Below are 13,715 nucleotides of genomic sequence, written 5' to 3'. Positions count from 1 at the left end.
AGAGAGAGAGAGAGAGAGAAAGAGAGAGAGAGAGGAAGAGAGAGAAAGGATTAAAAAGGGCTTTTGACAACTGGAGGATGGATTTGCCATCAGCTGATAACAAAGAAAGCCTTGGGTAGATCTGGGTTTTGGGGACTGTCAGAGGTCTTAGAGAGGTTTATTTGGAGAGGACTACTAGGTATCCAAGTAGAAATGTTGAGTTTGATAAATGAATATGGAGTTTAGAAAAGAGGTCTAATTAAGCACCAAGATTGGAGTTGAAGTCATGAGACTGGGTAGAACTCCTGCGGGTGTGAACACAGTTACAGAGAAGACACAGTTACACAGTTATATTGTCCCCTAGGACAGTGCCCTGGAGCACCCCAACATGAATTGTGGGAACCCAGTGAGAGTGCCTGGGCAGGAGCAGCCAGCAAGATAGGGAGTAAACCAGGAGAAGGGGCTGTTCTGAAAGCCAAGGGTGGAAAGTAGATTGAGGAGGAAGCGATCAGCTATGTCAGCTGCAGTAGGGTATTCATGGTGACAGTATTGGTGTTAACAGTCAAAATGGCCAAGTTTATTTGGTGTTAAAGTCATCTTCCCTCGCCTGAAGCCTGCTTCCAGAGACCTGTATCAGAACCTGTACCTCCTGGTAGTTGGTCTTCCTGGGCAGGATTTCAAAGGGCTCCAGGCTGGCACTACCCTGTGTGTTCTGCTTCTAGTTCACCACAGAACACAAGCAACTCAACCTGTTCCTCCACCCCGCTGTCTCAGGCTGACAGCCCACTGTTAGATTCCTCAGCACATGTTGTTAGACACCAGATGTCCCCTCTGCCCTTGCCCCTAGTCCCAGGAAACACTCATCAGGCTCTGAGTGGTAAGCCCTCTTACTAGGTGTATGAGTTTCCCAGGGCTGCTGTGAGTGGTTTAAAGCAGCAGACGTGGTCATCTCACAGTCTGGAGACCGGAAGTCCACAATCAAGGGTTAGCAAGCCCGCACCCTCAAAGGCTCTAAGAGGGGACCCGCCCTTGCATCTCTCTGGTTCTGGTGGCCCCAGTTATTCCTGGGCCTGTGGCTGCCTCCGTCCAATGATCCCCATGTGGCTCCCTCCCCTGTGCGTCTCCCTCTGGCTTCTCCCTTCTGTCTCTCATAAAGACACTGATTGTTGGGTTTAGGGCCCACCCCCGTCACCCAGAATGATCTCATCTTGAGATCCTATATCTGCAAAGACCGTTTCCCAAATAAAATCACATTTATATGTTCCAGGGGTTAGAACATGGGCATATCTTTTCAGGGGGCTACCATTCAGCCCATTACACTGGCCGAGGGGCTGGTACCCTCCGCTTCTCCTGCTTGGGGGTGTGTAGGGGTCAGGACATCTCCCTCCACAACAGTCCTCTCCCGACTCTCCCACCTCTGGTGAAATTCTTCCATTTCCCGCCTTTGGAATGGGAGAAGCACCCTGAGGCACTAGAGGAATTACCATTTTTCTGTTTAAAATGTAGCCCCAGAACTTGTAGGCTCATCCTGCAGGGTAAGGATGTGGGGCTCCTGTGACTCCCCTGCTGCCTTCCTCTTGCAGCCCTGGCCCTGTTGCATGATCAGACACCTCTGGAAGAGCCAGCTGTGTGAGATGGTGCAGCCCAGTGGCGGCCCGGCAGCAGATCAGGACGTGCTGGACGAAGAGTCTCCTCTGGGGAAGCCAGCCATGTTGCACCTGCCTTCAGAGCAGGGTGCTCCTGAGACCCTGCAGCGCTGCCTGGAGGAGAATCAAGAGCTCCGAGGTGAGGAAAGAGTTGGGACCTCTGCATTTCCTGGGCCTGGGTTGGGGATGTGCTGGCCTCCCTCTTGGTTTCAGGAAGCAGACCGTGAGATGTAGATTAGCAGGGAGGAAGTTTAGAGTACTCAGGACCAGTACTGGGAAGGGAAAGGAGGGACAGTGGAAGAAGCCGGGGTGGGCAGAGGGAGAAGGATGCTGGTGGGCAGGCTCCGGGACAGCCTCAGCGGACCCTACAGGGAACTGTGGATCTGGAATGAACCTTCCAGTTTGGACCAACATGTCCAGGCCTCTGTGTACGTGCACTGAGCACTCACAAAGTGCTGTCCATCCTGGGACAGGGTAGAGTTGGCCCTGGGAAGAGGTGTGGTCTGTCCAGAGAGGGGGTGGGGCCTGTCCTGGAAATGGGCAGCGTCTGCCCTCATAGAGGGGCGGGGGCGGGGTCTGTCTTGGGAAAAGTGCGTCCCCCTCCCAAACACCTCAGCGGAGGTGAAGGCCGACCTCCCATACCCAGCCCAGTGGCTGGGACCAGGGAGTTCTTTCGTAGGCTGCCATCTGGGCATCCCTCATCCTCGTGCTGCTCAGCTCCAGGTCATCACGGGTTCAGGGCTCAGTTCCATGCTCCTGCACGTGCCCTGGGCGTGACGACACCCCCAGCCCCTGCCCCTCTTCCTCCCACCCCCTCTCCTCACCACTGCTCTGCATGGACCCGGGTTAGCCCAGGGGGGCCAGATGGCACCCGCCATACAATCTTGCCTTTCTGCTGCAGGGTTGTTCTAAACCGCCGGTCCCAGAGCTGCAGGGAGGGGCCACACAGACTCCCCACGTGGCTCACTGGGCGTGGTAGGGCCCGTAGCCCCTTTAGCTTCATCCCTTGGTTCCTGCTGGGGACTTAGGCCTAAGTGTCCATCCTATCCTGGAGGACAACACCCCTTCCTTGCAGCTCAGGGTTTGTCATTCCTGAGCTGGCTCCTCAGTTGTGTATTCAATTGGCTCTCTGTGTCCTGGCTGGCTGGCAGCTCTTGGGCGAGGTGGCATGTGCCATGATCAGTGGAGACCACTGTCATGGGCCCACTCCCCTGCCGCCTTTGCTGGACTGTAGTCTGAGATGTTACGTGGGGCTCTGTGCTGACAAGTCACATACTCTGTAGGCTTCAGAGAGTGGCTCTGGCTGGCACCCTATAGGCAGGGAGAAGGCCTATGCCTGCAATGTGCCTTCCTGTCAAGGTGAATCGCCTTTCCTTCCAGGGAGGAAGGCCCAGTGCAGTCAGCTTGCTGTAGAGGGGCTGCTTGGTCTCCTCGAGGGCGAGGCTTAATTGGAGAGTTCCTGCTGGGCCACCTGGGACTGGAGAATTCTCTTGTGCTTAGAATCTTTAGGGGGAGACTCATGGAAAGAAGTTGAATGTCCGTAGTGTGTGATTCCACTTATGTGACATGTCCCAAAGAGGCCAATCTGCAGAGGCAGAGGCAGATGAGGAGGGGCTGGGGAGTTAGATAGTACTGATGGTTGCAGAGCCTTATCGATACACCGAAAACCACTGAATTAGTTAAAATGGTGAATTTGATGTCATGTGAATTTTACCTCAGTTAAGAAAAATATTTTTTTTAAATTAAAACAATTTTTTTTTTTAAAGATGGGGTTTCACCATGATGGCCAGGCTGGTCTTGAACTCCCGACCTCAGGTGATCGCCCAGCCCAAGAATATTTTTAAAAAGACAAGTTGTAGACCAGGCGCAGTGTCTCACGCCTGTAATCCCATCACTTTGGGAGGCCAAGGCAGGCGGATCACCTGAGGTCAGGAGTTCCAGACCATCCTGGCCAATGTGGTGAAACTCCGTCTCTACTAAAAATACAAAATTAGCTGGGTATGGTGGCGGGCGCCTGTAATCCTAGCTACTGGGGAGGCTGAGGCAGGAGAATTGCTTGAACCCGGGAGGTGGAGGTTGTAGTGAGCCAAGATTGCGCTACTGCACTCCAGCCTGGGTGACAAGAGTGAAACTCCATCTTAAAAAAAAAAAGACAAGTTGCAGGTGAGCTGAGCTGTGGGCAGAGTGAGCAGGATTCCAATGGGGGATGGGGGAATATTGGCTTGTCAGCAGGCAGTAGTTAGTTGGTTGAGGGTTTTGATCACTGGGTGACATGAAGCTACTGCTTGCCCCATTTTATCCAGCTCTGTAGTTGCTAAACCTTTGCACATCACTATCAGTTTTGTGTTCTCAGATGGCTCCTTCACTACTTGAGGTGTCTCCTGGGTGTGGGGCTCTTCTTCCTGTGGCCTCGGCTGACTGCCTGGCACTGGCACATGCCCTGACGAGGGGCGGACCAGCGGTTTTTCCCGTTTGTTTTCTGCTTTCTTGTTTAACCCTCCTCTTCTTGTAAGATGGATGTTATTGTCTCTGTTGACTATGCAGAGGAGGACTTTGAGGCTCAGAGAAGCCACTAACTTGCCTGGTTCAAGCCTCTGGGCCTCTCAGGCTGCAATCAGCAATGCTGCAGTGAAGTTTGCCTGGGAGGCTGACCCTATGAGTCTGCAGGGATGTCAGGACCCCTGATCCAGAAGACAGCAGAGGTGTAGGCTGGGAAGGGCCAGTACTGGGCATCCGAGGGCAGGCACACCTCAGACTGGCCAGAAAACAAATGAATTCCAGTCACTGACAAAGAAAGTGGCATAAGGCCAGGCGCAGTGGCTCACGCCTATAATCCCAGCACATTGGGAGGCTGAGGTGGGAGGATCACTTGAGGCCAAGAATTTGAGACCAGCCTGGGAAACATAGCAAGACCCTGTCTCTACAAAATAAAAATTAAAAAAAAGTGGCATTTGACAGAGGGAGGCTCTTGTTCCCCAGGCTGCAGTGCAGTGGCACAATCTTGGCTCAGTGCAACCTCCACCTCCAGGTTCAAGTGATTCTCCTGCCTCAGCCTCCTGAGTAGCCGAGACTACAGGCATACACCACTGCGGCTACTTTTTATATTTTTAGTAGAGACGGGGTTTCATCATGTTGGCCAGGCTAGTCTTGAACTCCTGACCGAGTGAAGCTGATGTGTTTGGTATTTTCCTGGAGAAACTGAGGGGCGTTAGTGTAATTGATTTTGGAAGTGTTGTATTGAGACGCCGTCCACCCCTGAGAGAGGCTGCATGGAATTATGGGGGGGGGGGTGCACCAGGATGGTCAGTTAGCCTCCCAGCGTGCTGGGATTACAGGCATGAGACCCTGCGACCCTGCACCCTGCTTCTGGCCTCTGACTTCCTGAGCCTTAGGCCCCTGTGGGCCCAGGCGGGGCCTGACGGGCCGGGCTACCCAGCTCCCCTTTGCTGTCCCCTCTGCCACCAGATGCCATCCGGCAGAGCAACCAGATGCTGCGGGAGCGCTGTGAGGAGCTTCTGCATTTCCAAGCCAGCCAGAGGGAAGAGAAGGAGTTCCTCATGTGCAAATTCCAGGAGGCCAGGAAACTGGTGGAGAGACTCAGCCTGGAGAAGCTCGACCTGAAGAGGCAGAAGGAGCAGGCCGTGCGGGAGGTGGAGCACCTGAAGAGATGCCAGCAGGTAGCCGGGGCCGGAGCAGGCTCAGAAAACCCAAGGGGACGCCCATGTTCCACAAGGGAACCCGTGGTCAGGTCCCCAAGAGCAGCTGGGGCTCAATGCTGTGCTGGGAGGGCTCAGAACTCAGAAAAGCTGTCACACTCCTAGTTGTGGTTTATTGCAAGGAAAGGACACAGGTTACGGTCAGCGAAGGCTCCCCAGGGGAGCTGTGCGGACAGCAGCTGTTTCTTTCAGCAATGGTGTGGGACAGTGCACACAGAGTCACAACCAGGGAAGCTCACCCCTGCTGTGGCAGTTGGGGTTTCCGTGGGGGGTGGGTCATGTAGGCACGGAGCGCCTGGGTGGCCGACTTCGATCACTCGGGCCACAGCCACCAGAGGGCCAGCCGTGTGGCCCAAGGCTCCCCCCATGAATCATGTCGTTAGCGCCGACCACGCGGCTTCAGGGCCTTTGTGTATGGGCTTGGCTGAAGGCAGGAGCCTGGAGACGGGAGTCAGGAAGGGGCTGTGCTGCCTTTGAGGGGCAAGGCGGGGAGATGTGGTGGAGATGACACTTGCTGGCGGGCACCTGGCACTTGCCACAGGCAGGCTCCGCTCCCTTGGGGAAAGGCGTGGACCGTGGGCTGTGCACGCTGCTCCACTCAGGGCTTGGAGCGCCTAGCTTAGGGTGCTGATCTCCCGTGTGGGAAGTGGCTGAGTTTTCTACAGCTGCCATGACCAAGCACCACAGACTGGGGGGCCGAAGCCACAGAAACGAGTGGCCTCCGATTCTGGAGGCCTGGAGGCTGAGCTGGCGGTGGCATCGGCAGGGTGGGCTCGCTGACCCGCCCGGGGCCGTGAGGGAGCTGCCGTCCAGGCCTGTCCCCAGCGCCGGGGTCTGCCGGCTGCACCTCTCCAGTCTGCGTCTCCGTCATCCCATGGCCTTGTCCCCGCGGGCCTCTGTGCCTGTCCTCCTCTTTTTACAAGGACACCGGCATTGAAGATACATAAAAGCAGGCCTTATGTTCAAGCTGAGGAAAGAGATGTTCTTCAGAAACGCCTGCTTGTGGGGGAGAGAGCTGAGCTCTCTTCCTGCCCCAGCAGAGGCGGCCTGGCTTTGTGAAGCTGGAATGAGGGAGTCGGGAGGGGGCGGGGGGGCTCCAGTGAAAGACGACAGGGCGGCCAGTGTCCTTGCCATGAGGCCGGCCGTGTGTGGGAGCTGCCGGTTGCTACCCAGGTTGGGATTCTTCCCTCCCTCGGAGACTTGGACAACGGGCCCCGTCCCTCCCGAGGATTCCATTTCCAAGGGGTGGGTGCGGGGCCTTCGGGGAAGACCCTGGTGGTGGGTGCTGCACAGGGACAGGGGAAGCCCTGTCTAGTAAATGTTCTAAGAAAGGGGAGGTCAGGTGTTGGCCGGAACAGACAGACAGCAATCGGTTTGGACAGCCCTGAGCGTTTCTAGACGGGAGCTCACTCAAGAGGGTCTGGGGTGTTCCAGGGGCCCGTGAGGTGGTGGCCGGGTGTCTTGGTGCAGGGGTTTGAGTGGAGCATGCCTGCTGAGGGGTTCTGCAGTTCCCAGTGTTGAACACCGTTCAGTATTCACTGTTGCTTTGCACAGACTCTCCATCCTGGTAGCCCTGGGCGTGTCTAGGGCCTGTGTGTCCTTTGTTGTGTTTGTGCCTGGCCTACTTTTTTCCCAAGTCTCAGAGAGGCTAAGAGATTCCTTCCTGGGGCCACAGCTTCAAGGCCACTCGGTTCAGTGCTCACGGCCTGGTTGCCAGGGCAGTGACTAAGCTGTGGACAATCTCAAGGCCCCTTTGTGCTCCCTAGTCTCCTTGGGGATCTCTTTCTGCAAGCCCCAGCTGGGGAGGGTTGGGGGCCCTTGGGATCATGCGGCAGGCCTCAGCTGCCTGTGGGCTGCCCCGGGGCTTGCAGGGGGAATGCAGTGCTGACACGAGGTGGCTTTTTCTCCTGCAGCAGATGGCTGAGGACAAGGCCTCTGTGAAAGCCCAGGTGACGTCCTTGCTCGGGGAGCTCCAGGAGAGCCAGAGTCGCTTGGAGGCTGCCACTAAGGAATGCCAGGCTCTGGAGGGTCGGTGAGTGGTGGGGAGCCAGCTCCGGAGGCTCCTTCCAGGGTTTTAGAAAGCATGAGGTGGGTTTAGGGGCCTCCAGGGCTCCTTGATGAGGATAAACAGGGCAGGCTGCATAAACACTTCAGGGCAGGCACTTGGTCCCAGCCAGCTCTCCGCACTCTCAGACACTTTGATAGAGTTTGGATTATTTCCTTAAGAGGCATTTTGGGGGCCCCAAGCTCACACCCACGGTTTCTAGTTCTCTGGAAGGACTTCTGGGACCGGTGCACAGTCACCCTCGTGGCCGAGGTTGATGACAGGGAAAAGGGCAGGAGCTGCGGGTGGAGTTGGAGAAGCTGTGTCCCAGGCTCCTCCCACCTTGTGAGGGGCACAGTGAGAAGTGCCTCCCACATGGGCCATGTTCCTGCCCAGGGTTGCCTGCTAGAGACTCAGCGTCCTGGGTGTTTACTGGGAGCGGGTCAGCATTGTCTGCCAGGCAGGTACCTAACTCTCTGACTCCCAGCAGCAGAGTGGGTGCTCATGGCAATGATGTGCCTACAAACAGCCCAGGTGCAGGGACCTTGGGCGTGCTGGTTACTCTCTTTTGAAAAGGGGTCTTGGTTCTTCTAAGTGGGACCACTGGGTCGAAGGGTAGGGCGGTTTTCTTGGTTCTTACTCGGCCCTGCTTCTACCCTCCAGACAGATGGATCAGCTGCTGCAGGGCCCCAGCCATCCCAGCACAGTAGGTGGTCGGAGCACACTTGGGGCAACCAGCAGGGCAAAGGGGAGGGGAGCTTGACCTGGGCTCTGCTGGGCAGAGGGAGCCCAGGCAGGGTGTGGTGGCAGTGTGCAGGCAGCGGAGAGAGCCAGGCAGCCAGACCTGCCAGGCGGAGTTGGGGTGACTGGAGGCCACCCAGAGTCCGCACAGAAGCATCCACCATCGTCCTGCAGTGGAGCTGTGGGATGAGGCCAGAGCGTGGAAACTGTAGGTTGAGGGAAGTGAGCCTCCACGCAGGGCGTCTGGGATGCCAGCAGAGCTCTGGGCAGCAGCAGGGATGGGGCCGAGGCCTGGTTCGCGTTGAGTTTAGTGCTCGTGCACCCAGGTGGGCAGTGTCTCACTTGTAGAACAGTCTCTGCTGACCCCCTCCACAGAGACTGCTTTTGCTGGGGCCTCCAGCGGCCCCCCATTGGAGTTGGAGCTCCGTGGGCAGTTCTGAGGGCTCCTCTCACCTGGCCCCGGCACTGTGGGATGCAGGCGACCCCATCCTTTTCTTGGACCTCACCTGCTCCTCAAAGCTGCTCACCTGCTGCTCCCACCTAGCCACCTGCAGTGGTCCTCATGTCTGGTGACAGTGCCTCCACCCTGCTGCCTTGCATTGGCTTGTAGTCACAGGGTGTTCAGAGCAGACCCCTTCTGCCCATGCCCTGCGTGTAGCCCCTCCTCTCCTCCTGTTCATCCTCCCTGAGTCTGCTCTGTCCCTGTGCCAGGGCCCGGGCGGCCAGCGAGCAGGTGCGGCAGCTGGAGAGCGAGCGTGAGGCACTGCAGCAGCAGCACAACGTGCAGGTGGACCAGCTGCGCATGCAGGCCCAGAGCGTGGAGGCCGCGCTCCGCATGGAGCGACAGGCCGCCTCGGAGGAGAAGTGAGTCATGGGGGCGGGGCCACATCACAGGGTGTTTGGTTCTACACTCGTTCTCGGCCAAAAGGCCAAGAAGCGGTGGGTCTATGGTTCTTTCTGCCTTCTGGGGAGTCCTTCAGATTCTGTCTGTGGCTGTGGGCCCATTCTCTTCCTTAGCTTTGCTAACAGTAGAGGTGACCATGATGACACCCAGTTTGTCTTTGATACAATCATGCCATCTGCTATCCAGACCATGTTTCACTGTGTGTCCACATGTGGCCTTTTTTGTACCTCTTTTCCTAGCCACTAGGTCATCAGGGGACTTGTCCTTTCAGACCCCCTCTAGGCTGGGTGCTGTGGCTCATGCTTGTAATCCCAGCACTTTGGAAGGCCGAGGTAGGTGGATCACTTAAGCCCAGGAGTTCAAGACCAGCCTGGGCAACAGAAAGACAACAAAAATACCCACAATGTCCCCCTCCTACCAGCATCCAACCTGCGGCCTCAGGTTCCTGTCCTTGATGTGCCTTTGAAGTCCCCTTAAATCTAGAACAGTTACCCGGCCTTTCTGAGTTGTTTGTGAAGTTCACAGTTTTGAAGAGTGCAGGGTAGTTCAATTGTATTATTGCTATTGTTATTATTATTACTACTATTATTTTCAAGATAGGGTCTTGCTCTATCGTCCAGGCTGGAGTGCAGTGGCATTATCTCGGCTTACTGTACCTGGTGCCTCCTGGGCTCAAGCAATCTTCCCACCTCAGCCTCCGAAGTAGCTGGGACTGCAGGCGCAGACTGCCACACCTGGCTAACTTTTGTATTTTTGGTAGATGTGGAGTTTGGCCATGTTGCCCAGGCTGGTCTCAAACCCTTGAGCTCAAGCCAGCCTCCTGCCTTGGCTTCTCAAAGTATGGGAATTACGGGTGTGGGCCAACACATCTGGCCATGATTTTATTACAAATATTTAAACATGTTAGCTTTAAGGAAAATGATATTAACTGCCTAGTGACTAGACCAGCAAAGCCTGCCTCAGAGTCAACAGCTTCAGGAGTCCTTACACAGACTTGGAAGACCCCACTCCAGGCCTGGGATGCGCGGGAGGGAAGGAAGTGGGTGGGGTGGAAGCAGAACTGTGGCCGGACTGGCCTGAGGTGGTTACTCCAGCGCAAGCTCCTTTTCCTCAGGCGGAAGCTGGCTCAGTTGCAGGTGGCCTATCACCAGCTCTTCCAAGAATACGACAGCCACATCAAGAGCAGTGTGGTGAGCAGTGAGCGGAAGCGAGTGAGTGCGGCCGCTGGGGCTCTAGGGCTGGCCCTGCGTCTTCCTCTCCCCACATCCCTGAACCTTGAGAGTGGGCTTCTGGGAGGGATGCTTGACTTGCCCTACACCTTTGTCAGGCTGCAGCTGTGACAACTCAGGGAAGCTGTAGGGAGATGGCAACCCTGGGATGTTGCTCTCAGGAGTGTCAGCAGGCCACCATAATGGGGGGCTGGGGCAGAGCCTCGGGATGCTTCCTCTGTGGGGCTGGGGCTCTGTTGTCTCCGTGGACATTCCCTCTTGCCAGCCATCCGCATCTGTGCTCCTGGCTCAGTTTCCCCCAAGCCATGGTAAGCCCGGCAGCATTTACACCCCAGTGTTGGCTAGGAGCCTTTTCCTAGTTTGTCCTCCTCAGACCTAAGCTGGGTGCAGTTTGCTAGTGATCCCATTTTAGCAGGACACTGTCAAAGCCTGAAGCCAGGTCACATGAGGAAGAGTTAGCGACACAAGTGGCCACGTAATCTCTGGAGGGAAGTGTTGGCAGGGTGTGTCTGTGTGTCGGGGGGGCTGGCGATGCCTGTGTGGGATGAGCGGACCTCTGACCAGGTGCAGAGTGGAAGGGGCGAGGGCTCTCAGTTCCGCCACGCATGCGGCAGGCATGGGCCAGCTCACTGTGCATGGGTGTGACCTGTGTCCTGTGAAGGGTGGGAGGAGGGCTGTGCAGCTGTGGATTCTGGGAAGAGAATGTCCGCCCAGCGGGGAGGTTGTGCCAAGTGACCTCAGTGTGGCCTCTTTGGTCCTGAAGAAAACCTTAGCATCTGCTCTGTCCTTTTGGGCCACGACAGGACACAGCCTTCTCCCTATGCATGCTGAGATCCTGCAGCGGGCCCTCAAATCAAGCAGCTGGCATCACCCAGCTTGGTCAGCCAGGGTCACTGTTTCATCCTTCTCAGTTCCCAGCCAGCCTTGCCCTCGGCCGACGAGGCTCCGTCAGCTCCCCTTGCCTGTCTTTAGGGAATGCAGCTGGAAGATGTCAAGCAGCAGCTCCAGCAGGCTGAGGAGGCCCTGGTGGCCAAACAGGAGGTGATCGATAAGCTGAAGGAGGAGGCCGAGCAGCACAAGATGGTGATGGAGACTGTTCCAGTGCTGAAGGCGCAGGTCAGGGCTCTCCTCTCTGGCCCACCCTCCCGCTGGGACCTGCTGTGTCTCTTTGGTGTCTTTTTGTGTGCATGTGTTTTCTTTTTGAGACGGATTTTTGCTCTTGTTGCTCAGGCCAGAGTGCAATGGCAGGATCTCAGCTCATTGCAGTCACCACCTCCCGGGTTTAAGGATTCTCCTGCCTCAGCCTCCCTAGTAGCTGGGACTGCAGGTGCCCTCCACCAGCCCTGGCTAATTTTTGTATTTTTAGTAGAGACCGGTTTCACCATGTTGGCCTGGCTGGTCTCAATCTCTTGAATTTGTGATCCACCCACTCCAGCCTCCCAAAGTGCTGAGATTACAGGCGTGAGCCACCATGCCCGGCCTCTTTGGCGTCACTTGGTGGTGGCCTTTCGTAAGCTTCTCAGCCACTTGTGCTGCACTTGGTGTCACTCGCCGACATATCTGTTTCCTCTGTGCCTGGCACAGTGCCCAGTGGGTGGCTGGCTTGTGGTGGGCATATTGCTCTCTCTTGGATTTGCCAGGCGGACATCTACAAGGCGGACTTCCAGGCTGAGAGGCAGGCCCGGGAGAAGCTGGCTGAGAAGAAGGAGCTGTTGCAGGAGCAGCTGGAGCAGCTGCAGAGGGAGTACAGCAAATTGAAGGCTACCTGTCAGGAGTCGGCCAGGTGGGCTTCTAAGAGTATGCCCCTGTGAGCAGTGGGTGTGACACTAGGGGGTTGCCAGTGGTGACTACAGGAGACGGATGGCTTCTGGCATTCCGGGTTAGGACTTACTGTGGCCCCTTTCGACTTACCTGAGCTTCCAAGAGCTGCTCTGACACTAGTCCAGCCATGGAGCTTTACAGAAGCGTGTGCCTTGACTGGACGGTTTCTGTTTTCAAAGGATTGAGGACATGAGGAAGCGGCACGTAGAGGTCTCCCAGGCCCCCTTGCCCCCTGCCCCCGGTGAGTGAGCAAGCATTGGGCCTGCGGGAGGAGGGGCAGGTAGGGGGGAGGGTGGGTGCTGTGCTGCGGGAGGTCACAGCTAGACCTTCCTGTCGCTCTCCGGAGTCTTGACGGTGGGAGCTTGCACTGGTCACCCCGTCGGTAGCCCAGCCCCTGACCTGAGGCTAAGGGAGGCCTGTAGGCCTGTCTCACAGTCCCGCCAAGTCTCTGTCCTCTCCATCCTCCCCTCGCTTCTGACTCTTCTCTTTTCCCAGCCCACCACTCCTTTCTCCTGGCTCAGCCCAACCAGAGGAGGAGCCCCCCTGAGGAGCCGCCTGACTTCTGCTGTCCCAAGTGCCAGTATCAGGCCCCTGATATGGACACCCTGCAGATACATGTCATGGAGTGCATTGAGTAGAGCCGGCCAGCGCAAGGCCACTGCCTGCCGAGGACATGCCCGGGAACGTGCTGTCTGTGCTTTCTTCTCCTGCCTGCCTAGCCCAGGATGAAGGGCTAGATGACCACGAGTAGGGTGCTGCCTGGAGCCCCAGGAGCCTGCTGCGGTGCCTTAGGCTTCAGCTCTGGGTCCACTGGTCCCCTCTTGTAGGGCAGCTGCAGTCCCGAGCAGGCCTGATACACTGCTCTTCTTGTTGCCTTCTGTCTGCTTGAACCACTTGCCTTGGGCTGATCCCTCCTTCTTCCTCCACTTCCCACTGGGGAAGTCAAGAATGGCGACCAGGTGCTCTCAGGGAGAACTGCTTCCCCACTTCCCTGGGCAGAGCTGGGTGGCAGCTCTTCCTACTGGCCACCGACCCGCCCGCTGCTGTGCTCTGGGAGTGCTGCCCTCTTACAGTGCACACGGCTGCTGTCCTTGTGGACCGCATGCTATCCCTTTTTGCAGTGAGACCGATGTGTATTTAACCAGTCACTATTGATGGACATTTGGATTGTTTCCAGTCTTTTTGTTACCATAAATAACGGCACAGTAAAAATCCTTGTGCATCAGTTGAGCGTATCTTTGGGGTAGATTCTGAGAACTGACACCACTGAGCATGGGTGATGGCTTAGGCGGTACCTGAACACAAACACGGTGGCTTGCGCCTGTAATTTCAATACCTTGGGAGGTCAAGCCGGGCAGATCACCTCGGTCTCACCAAGTCCTGTGATTACAGGCATGAGCCGCCACATCTGGCAAGGCTGGTCTCCCCTGCAGGCGCGGAGAGAGTCGGTTTCAAACCTCTGTCTTAGCCTCTGCTGGTAGCAGTCCTTGGGGTCCCTGGGCTTATAGAGCCATCACCCCAGTCTCTGCCTCTGTCATCACACAGTCTCTTCCTCTTCGTCTGTGTCTTCCCTCTGTCTCCCACCCTCCTTGGAGCTTGGTTTCCCAACTCTCTGCACCCCCTATTTCCCTAGCC

General features: G+C 56.6%; 1 protein-coding gene across 6 annotated transcripts in view; it reads left to right on the top strand.

Annotated features, from left to right (window-relative positions):
- Positions 1-13,303, top strand: part of IKBKG (inhibitor of nuclear factor kappa B kinase regulatory subunit gamma) — a 23,118-nt gene extending 9,815 nt beyond the window's left edge. For 2 of the 6 annotated variants that reach the window (XM_037735664.1, XM_017520815.2), the window contains exons 2-10: positions 1,563-1,764; positions 5,091-5,302; positions 7,258-7,373; positions 8,838-8,990; positions 10,145-10,241; positions 11,232-11,375; positions 11,900-12,042; positions 12,260-12,321; positions 12,576-13,303. In XM_037735664.1, coding sequence (XP_037591592.1) covers positions 1,578-1,764; positions 5,091-5,302; positions 7,258-7,373; positions 8,838-8,990; positions 10,145-10,241; positions 11,232-11,375; positions 11,900-12,042; positions 12,260-12,321; positions 12,576-12,718 — 1,257 coding nt within the window. In that variant the 5' untranslated portion in view covers positions 1,563-1,577 and the 3' untranslated portion in view covers positions 12,719-13,303. Of the gene's footprint in view, positions 1-1,562; positions 1,765-5,090; positions 5,303-7,254; positions 7,374-8,837; positions 8,991-10,144; positions 10,242-11,231; positions 11,376-11,899; positions 12,043-12,259; positions 12,322-12,575 lie in introns of all 6 variants that reach the window. The other 4 variants (XM_017520812.2, XM_037735663.1, XM_017520816.2 and 1 more) reach the window with 3 other exon arrangements.
- Positions 13,304-13,715: the final 412 nt, after the last annotated feature.

This window comes from Cebus imitator, unplaced genomic scaffold (assembly GCF_001604975.1).
Source record: "Cebus imitator isolate Cc_AM_T3 unplaced genomic scaffold, Cebus_imitator-1.0 Scaffold883, whole genome shotgun sequence".
NCBI lineage: Eukaryota > Metazoa > Chordata > Mammalia > Primates > Cebidae > Cebus > Cebus imitator.
Note: the sequence above shows the minus strand (reverse complement) of the source record. Positions and strands in the feature narration are given on the sequence as shown.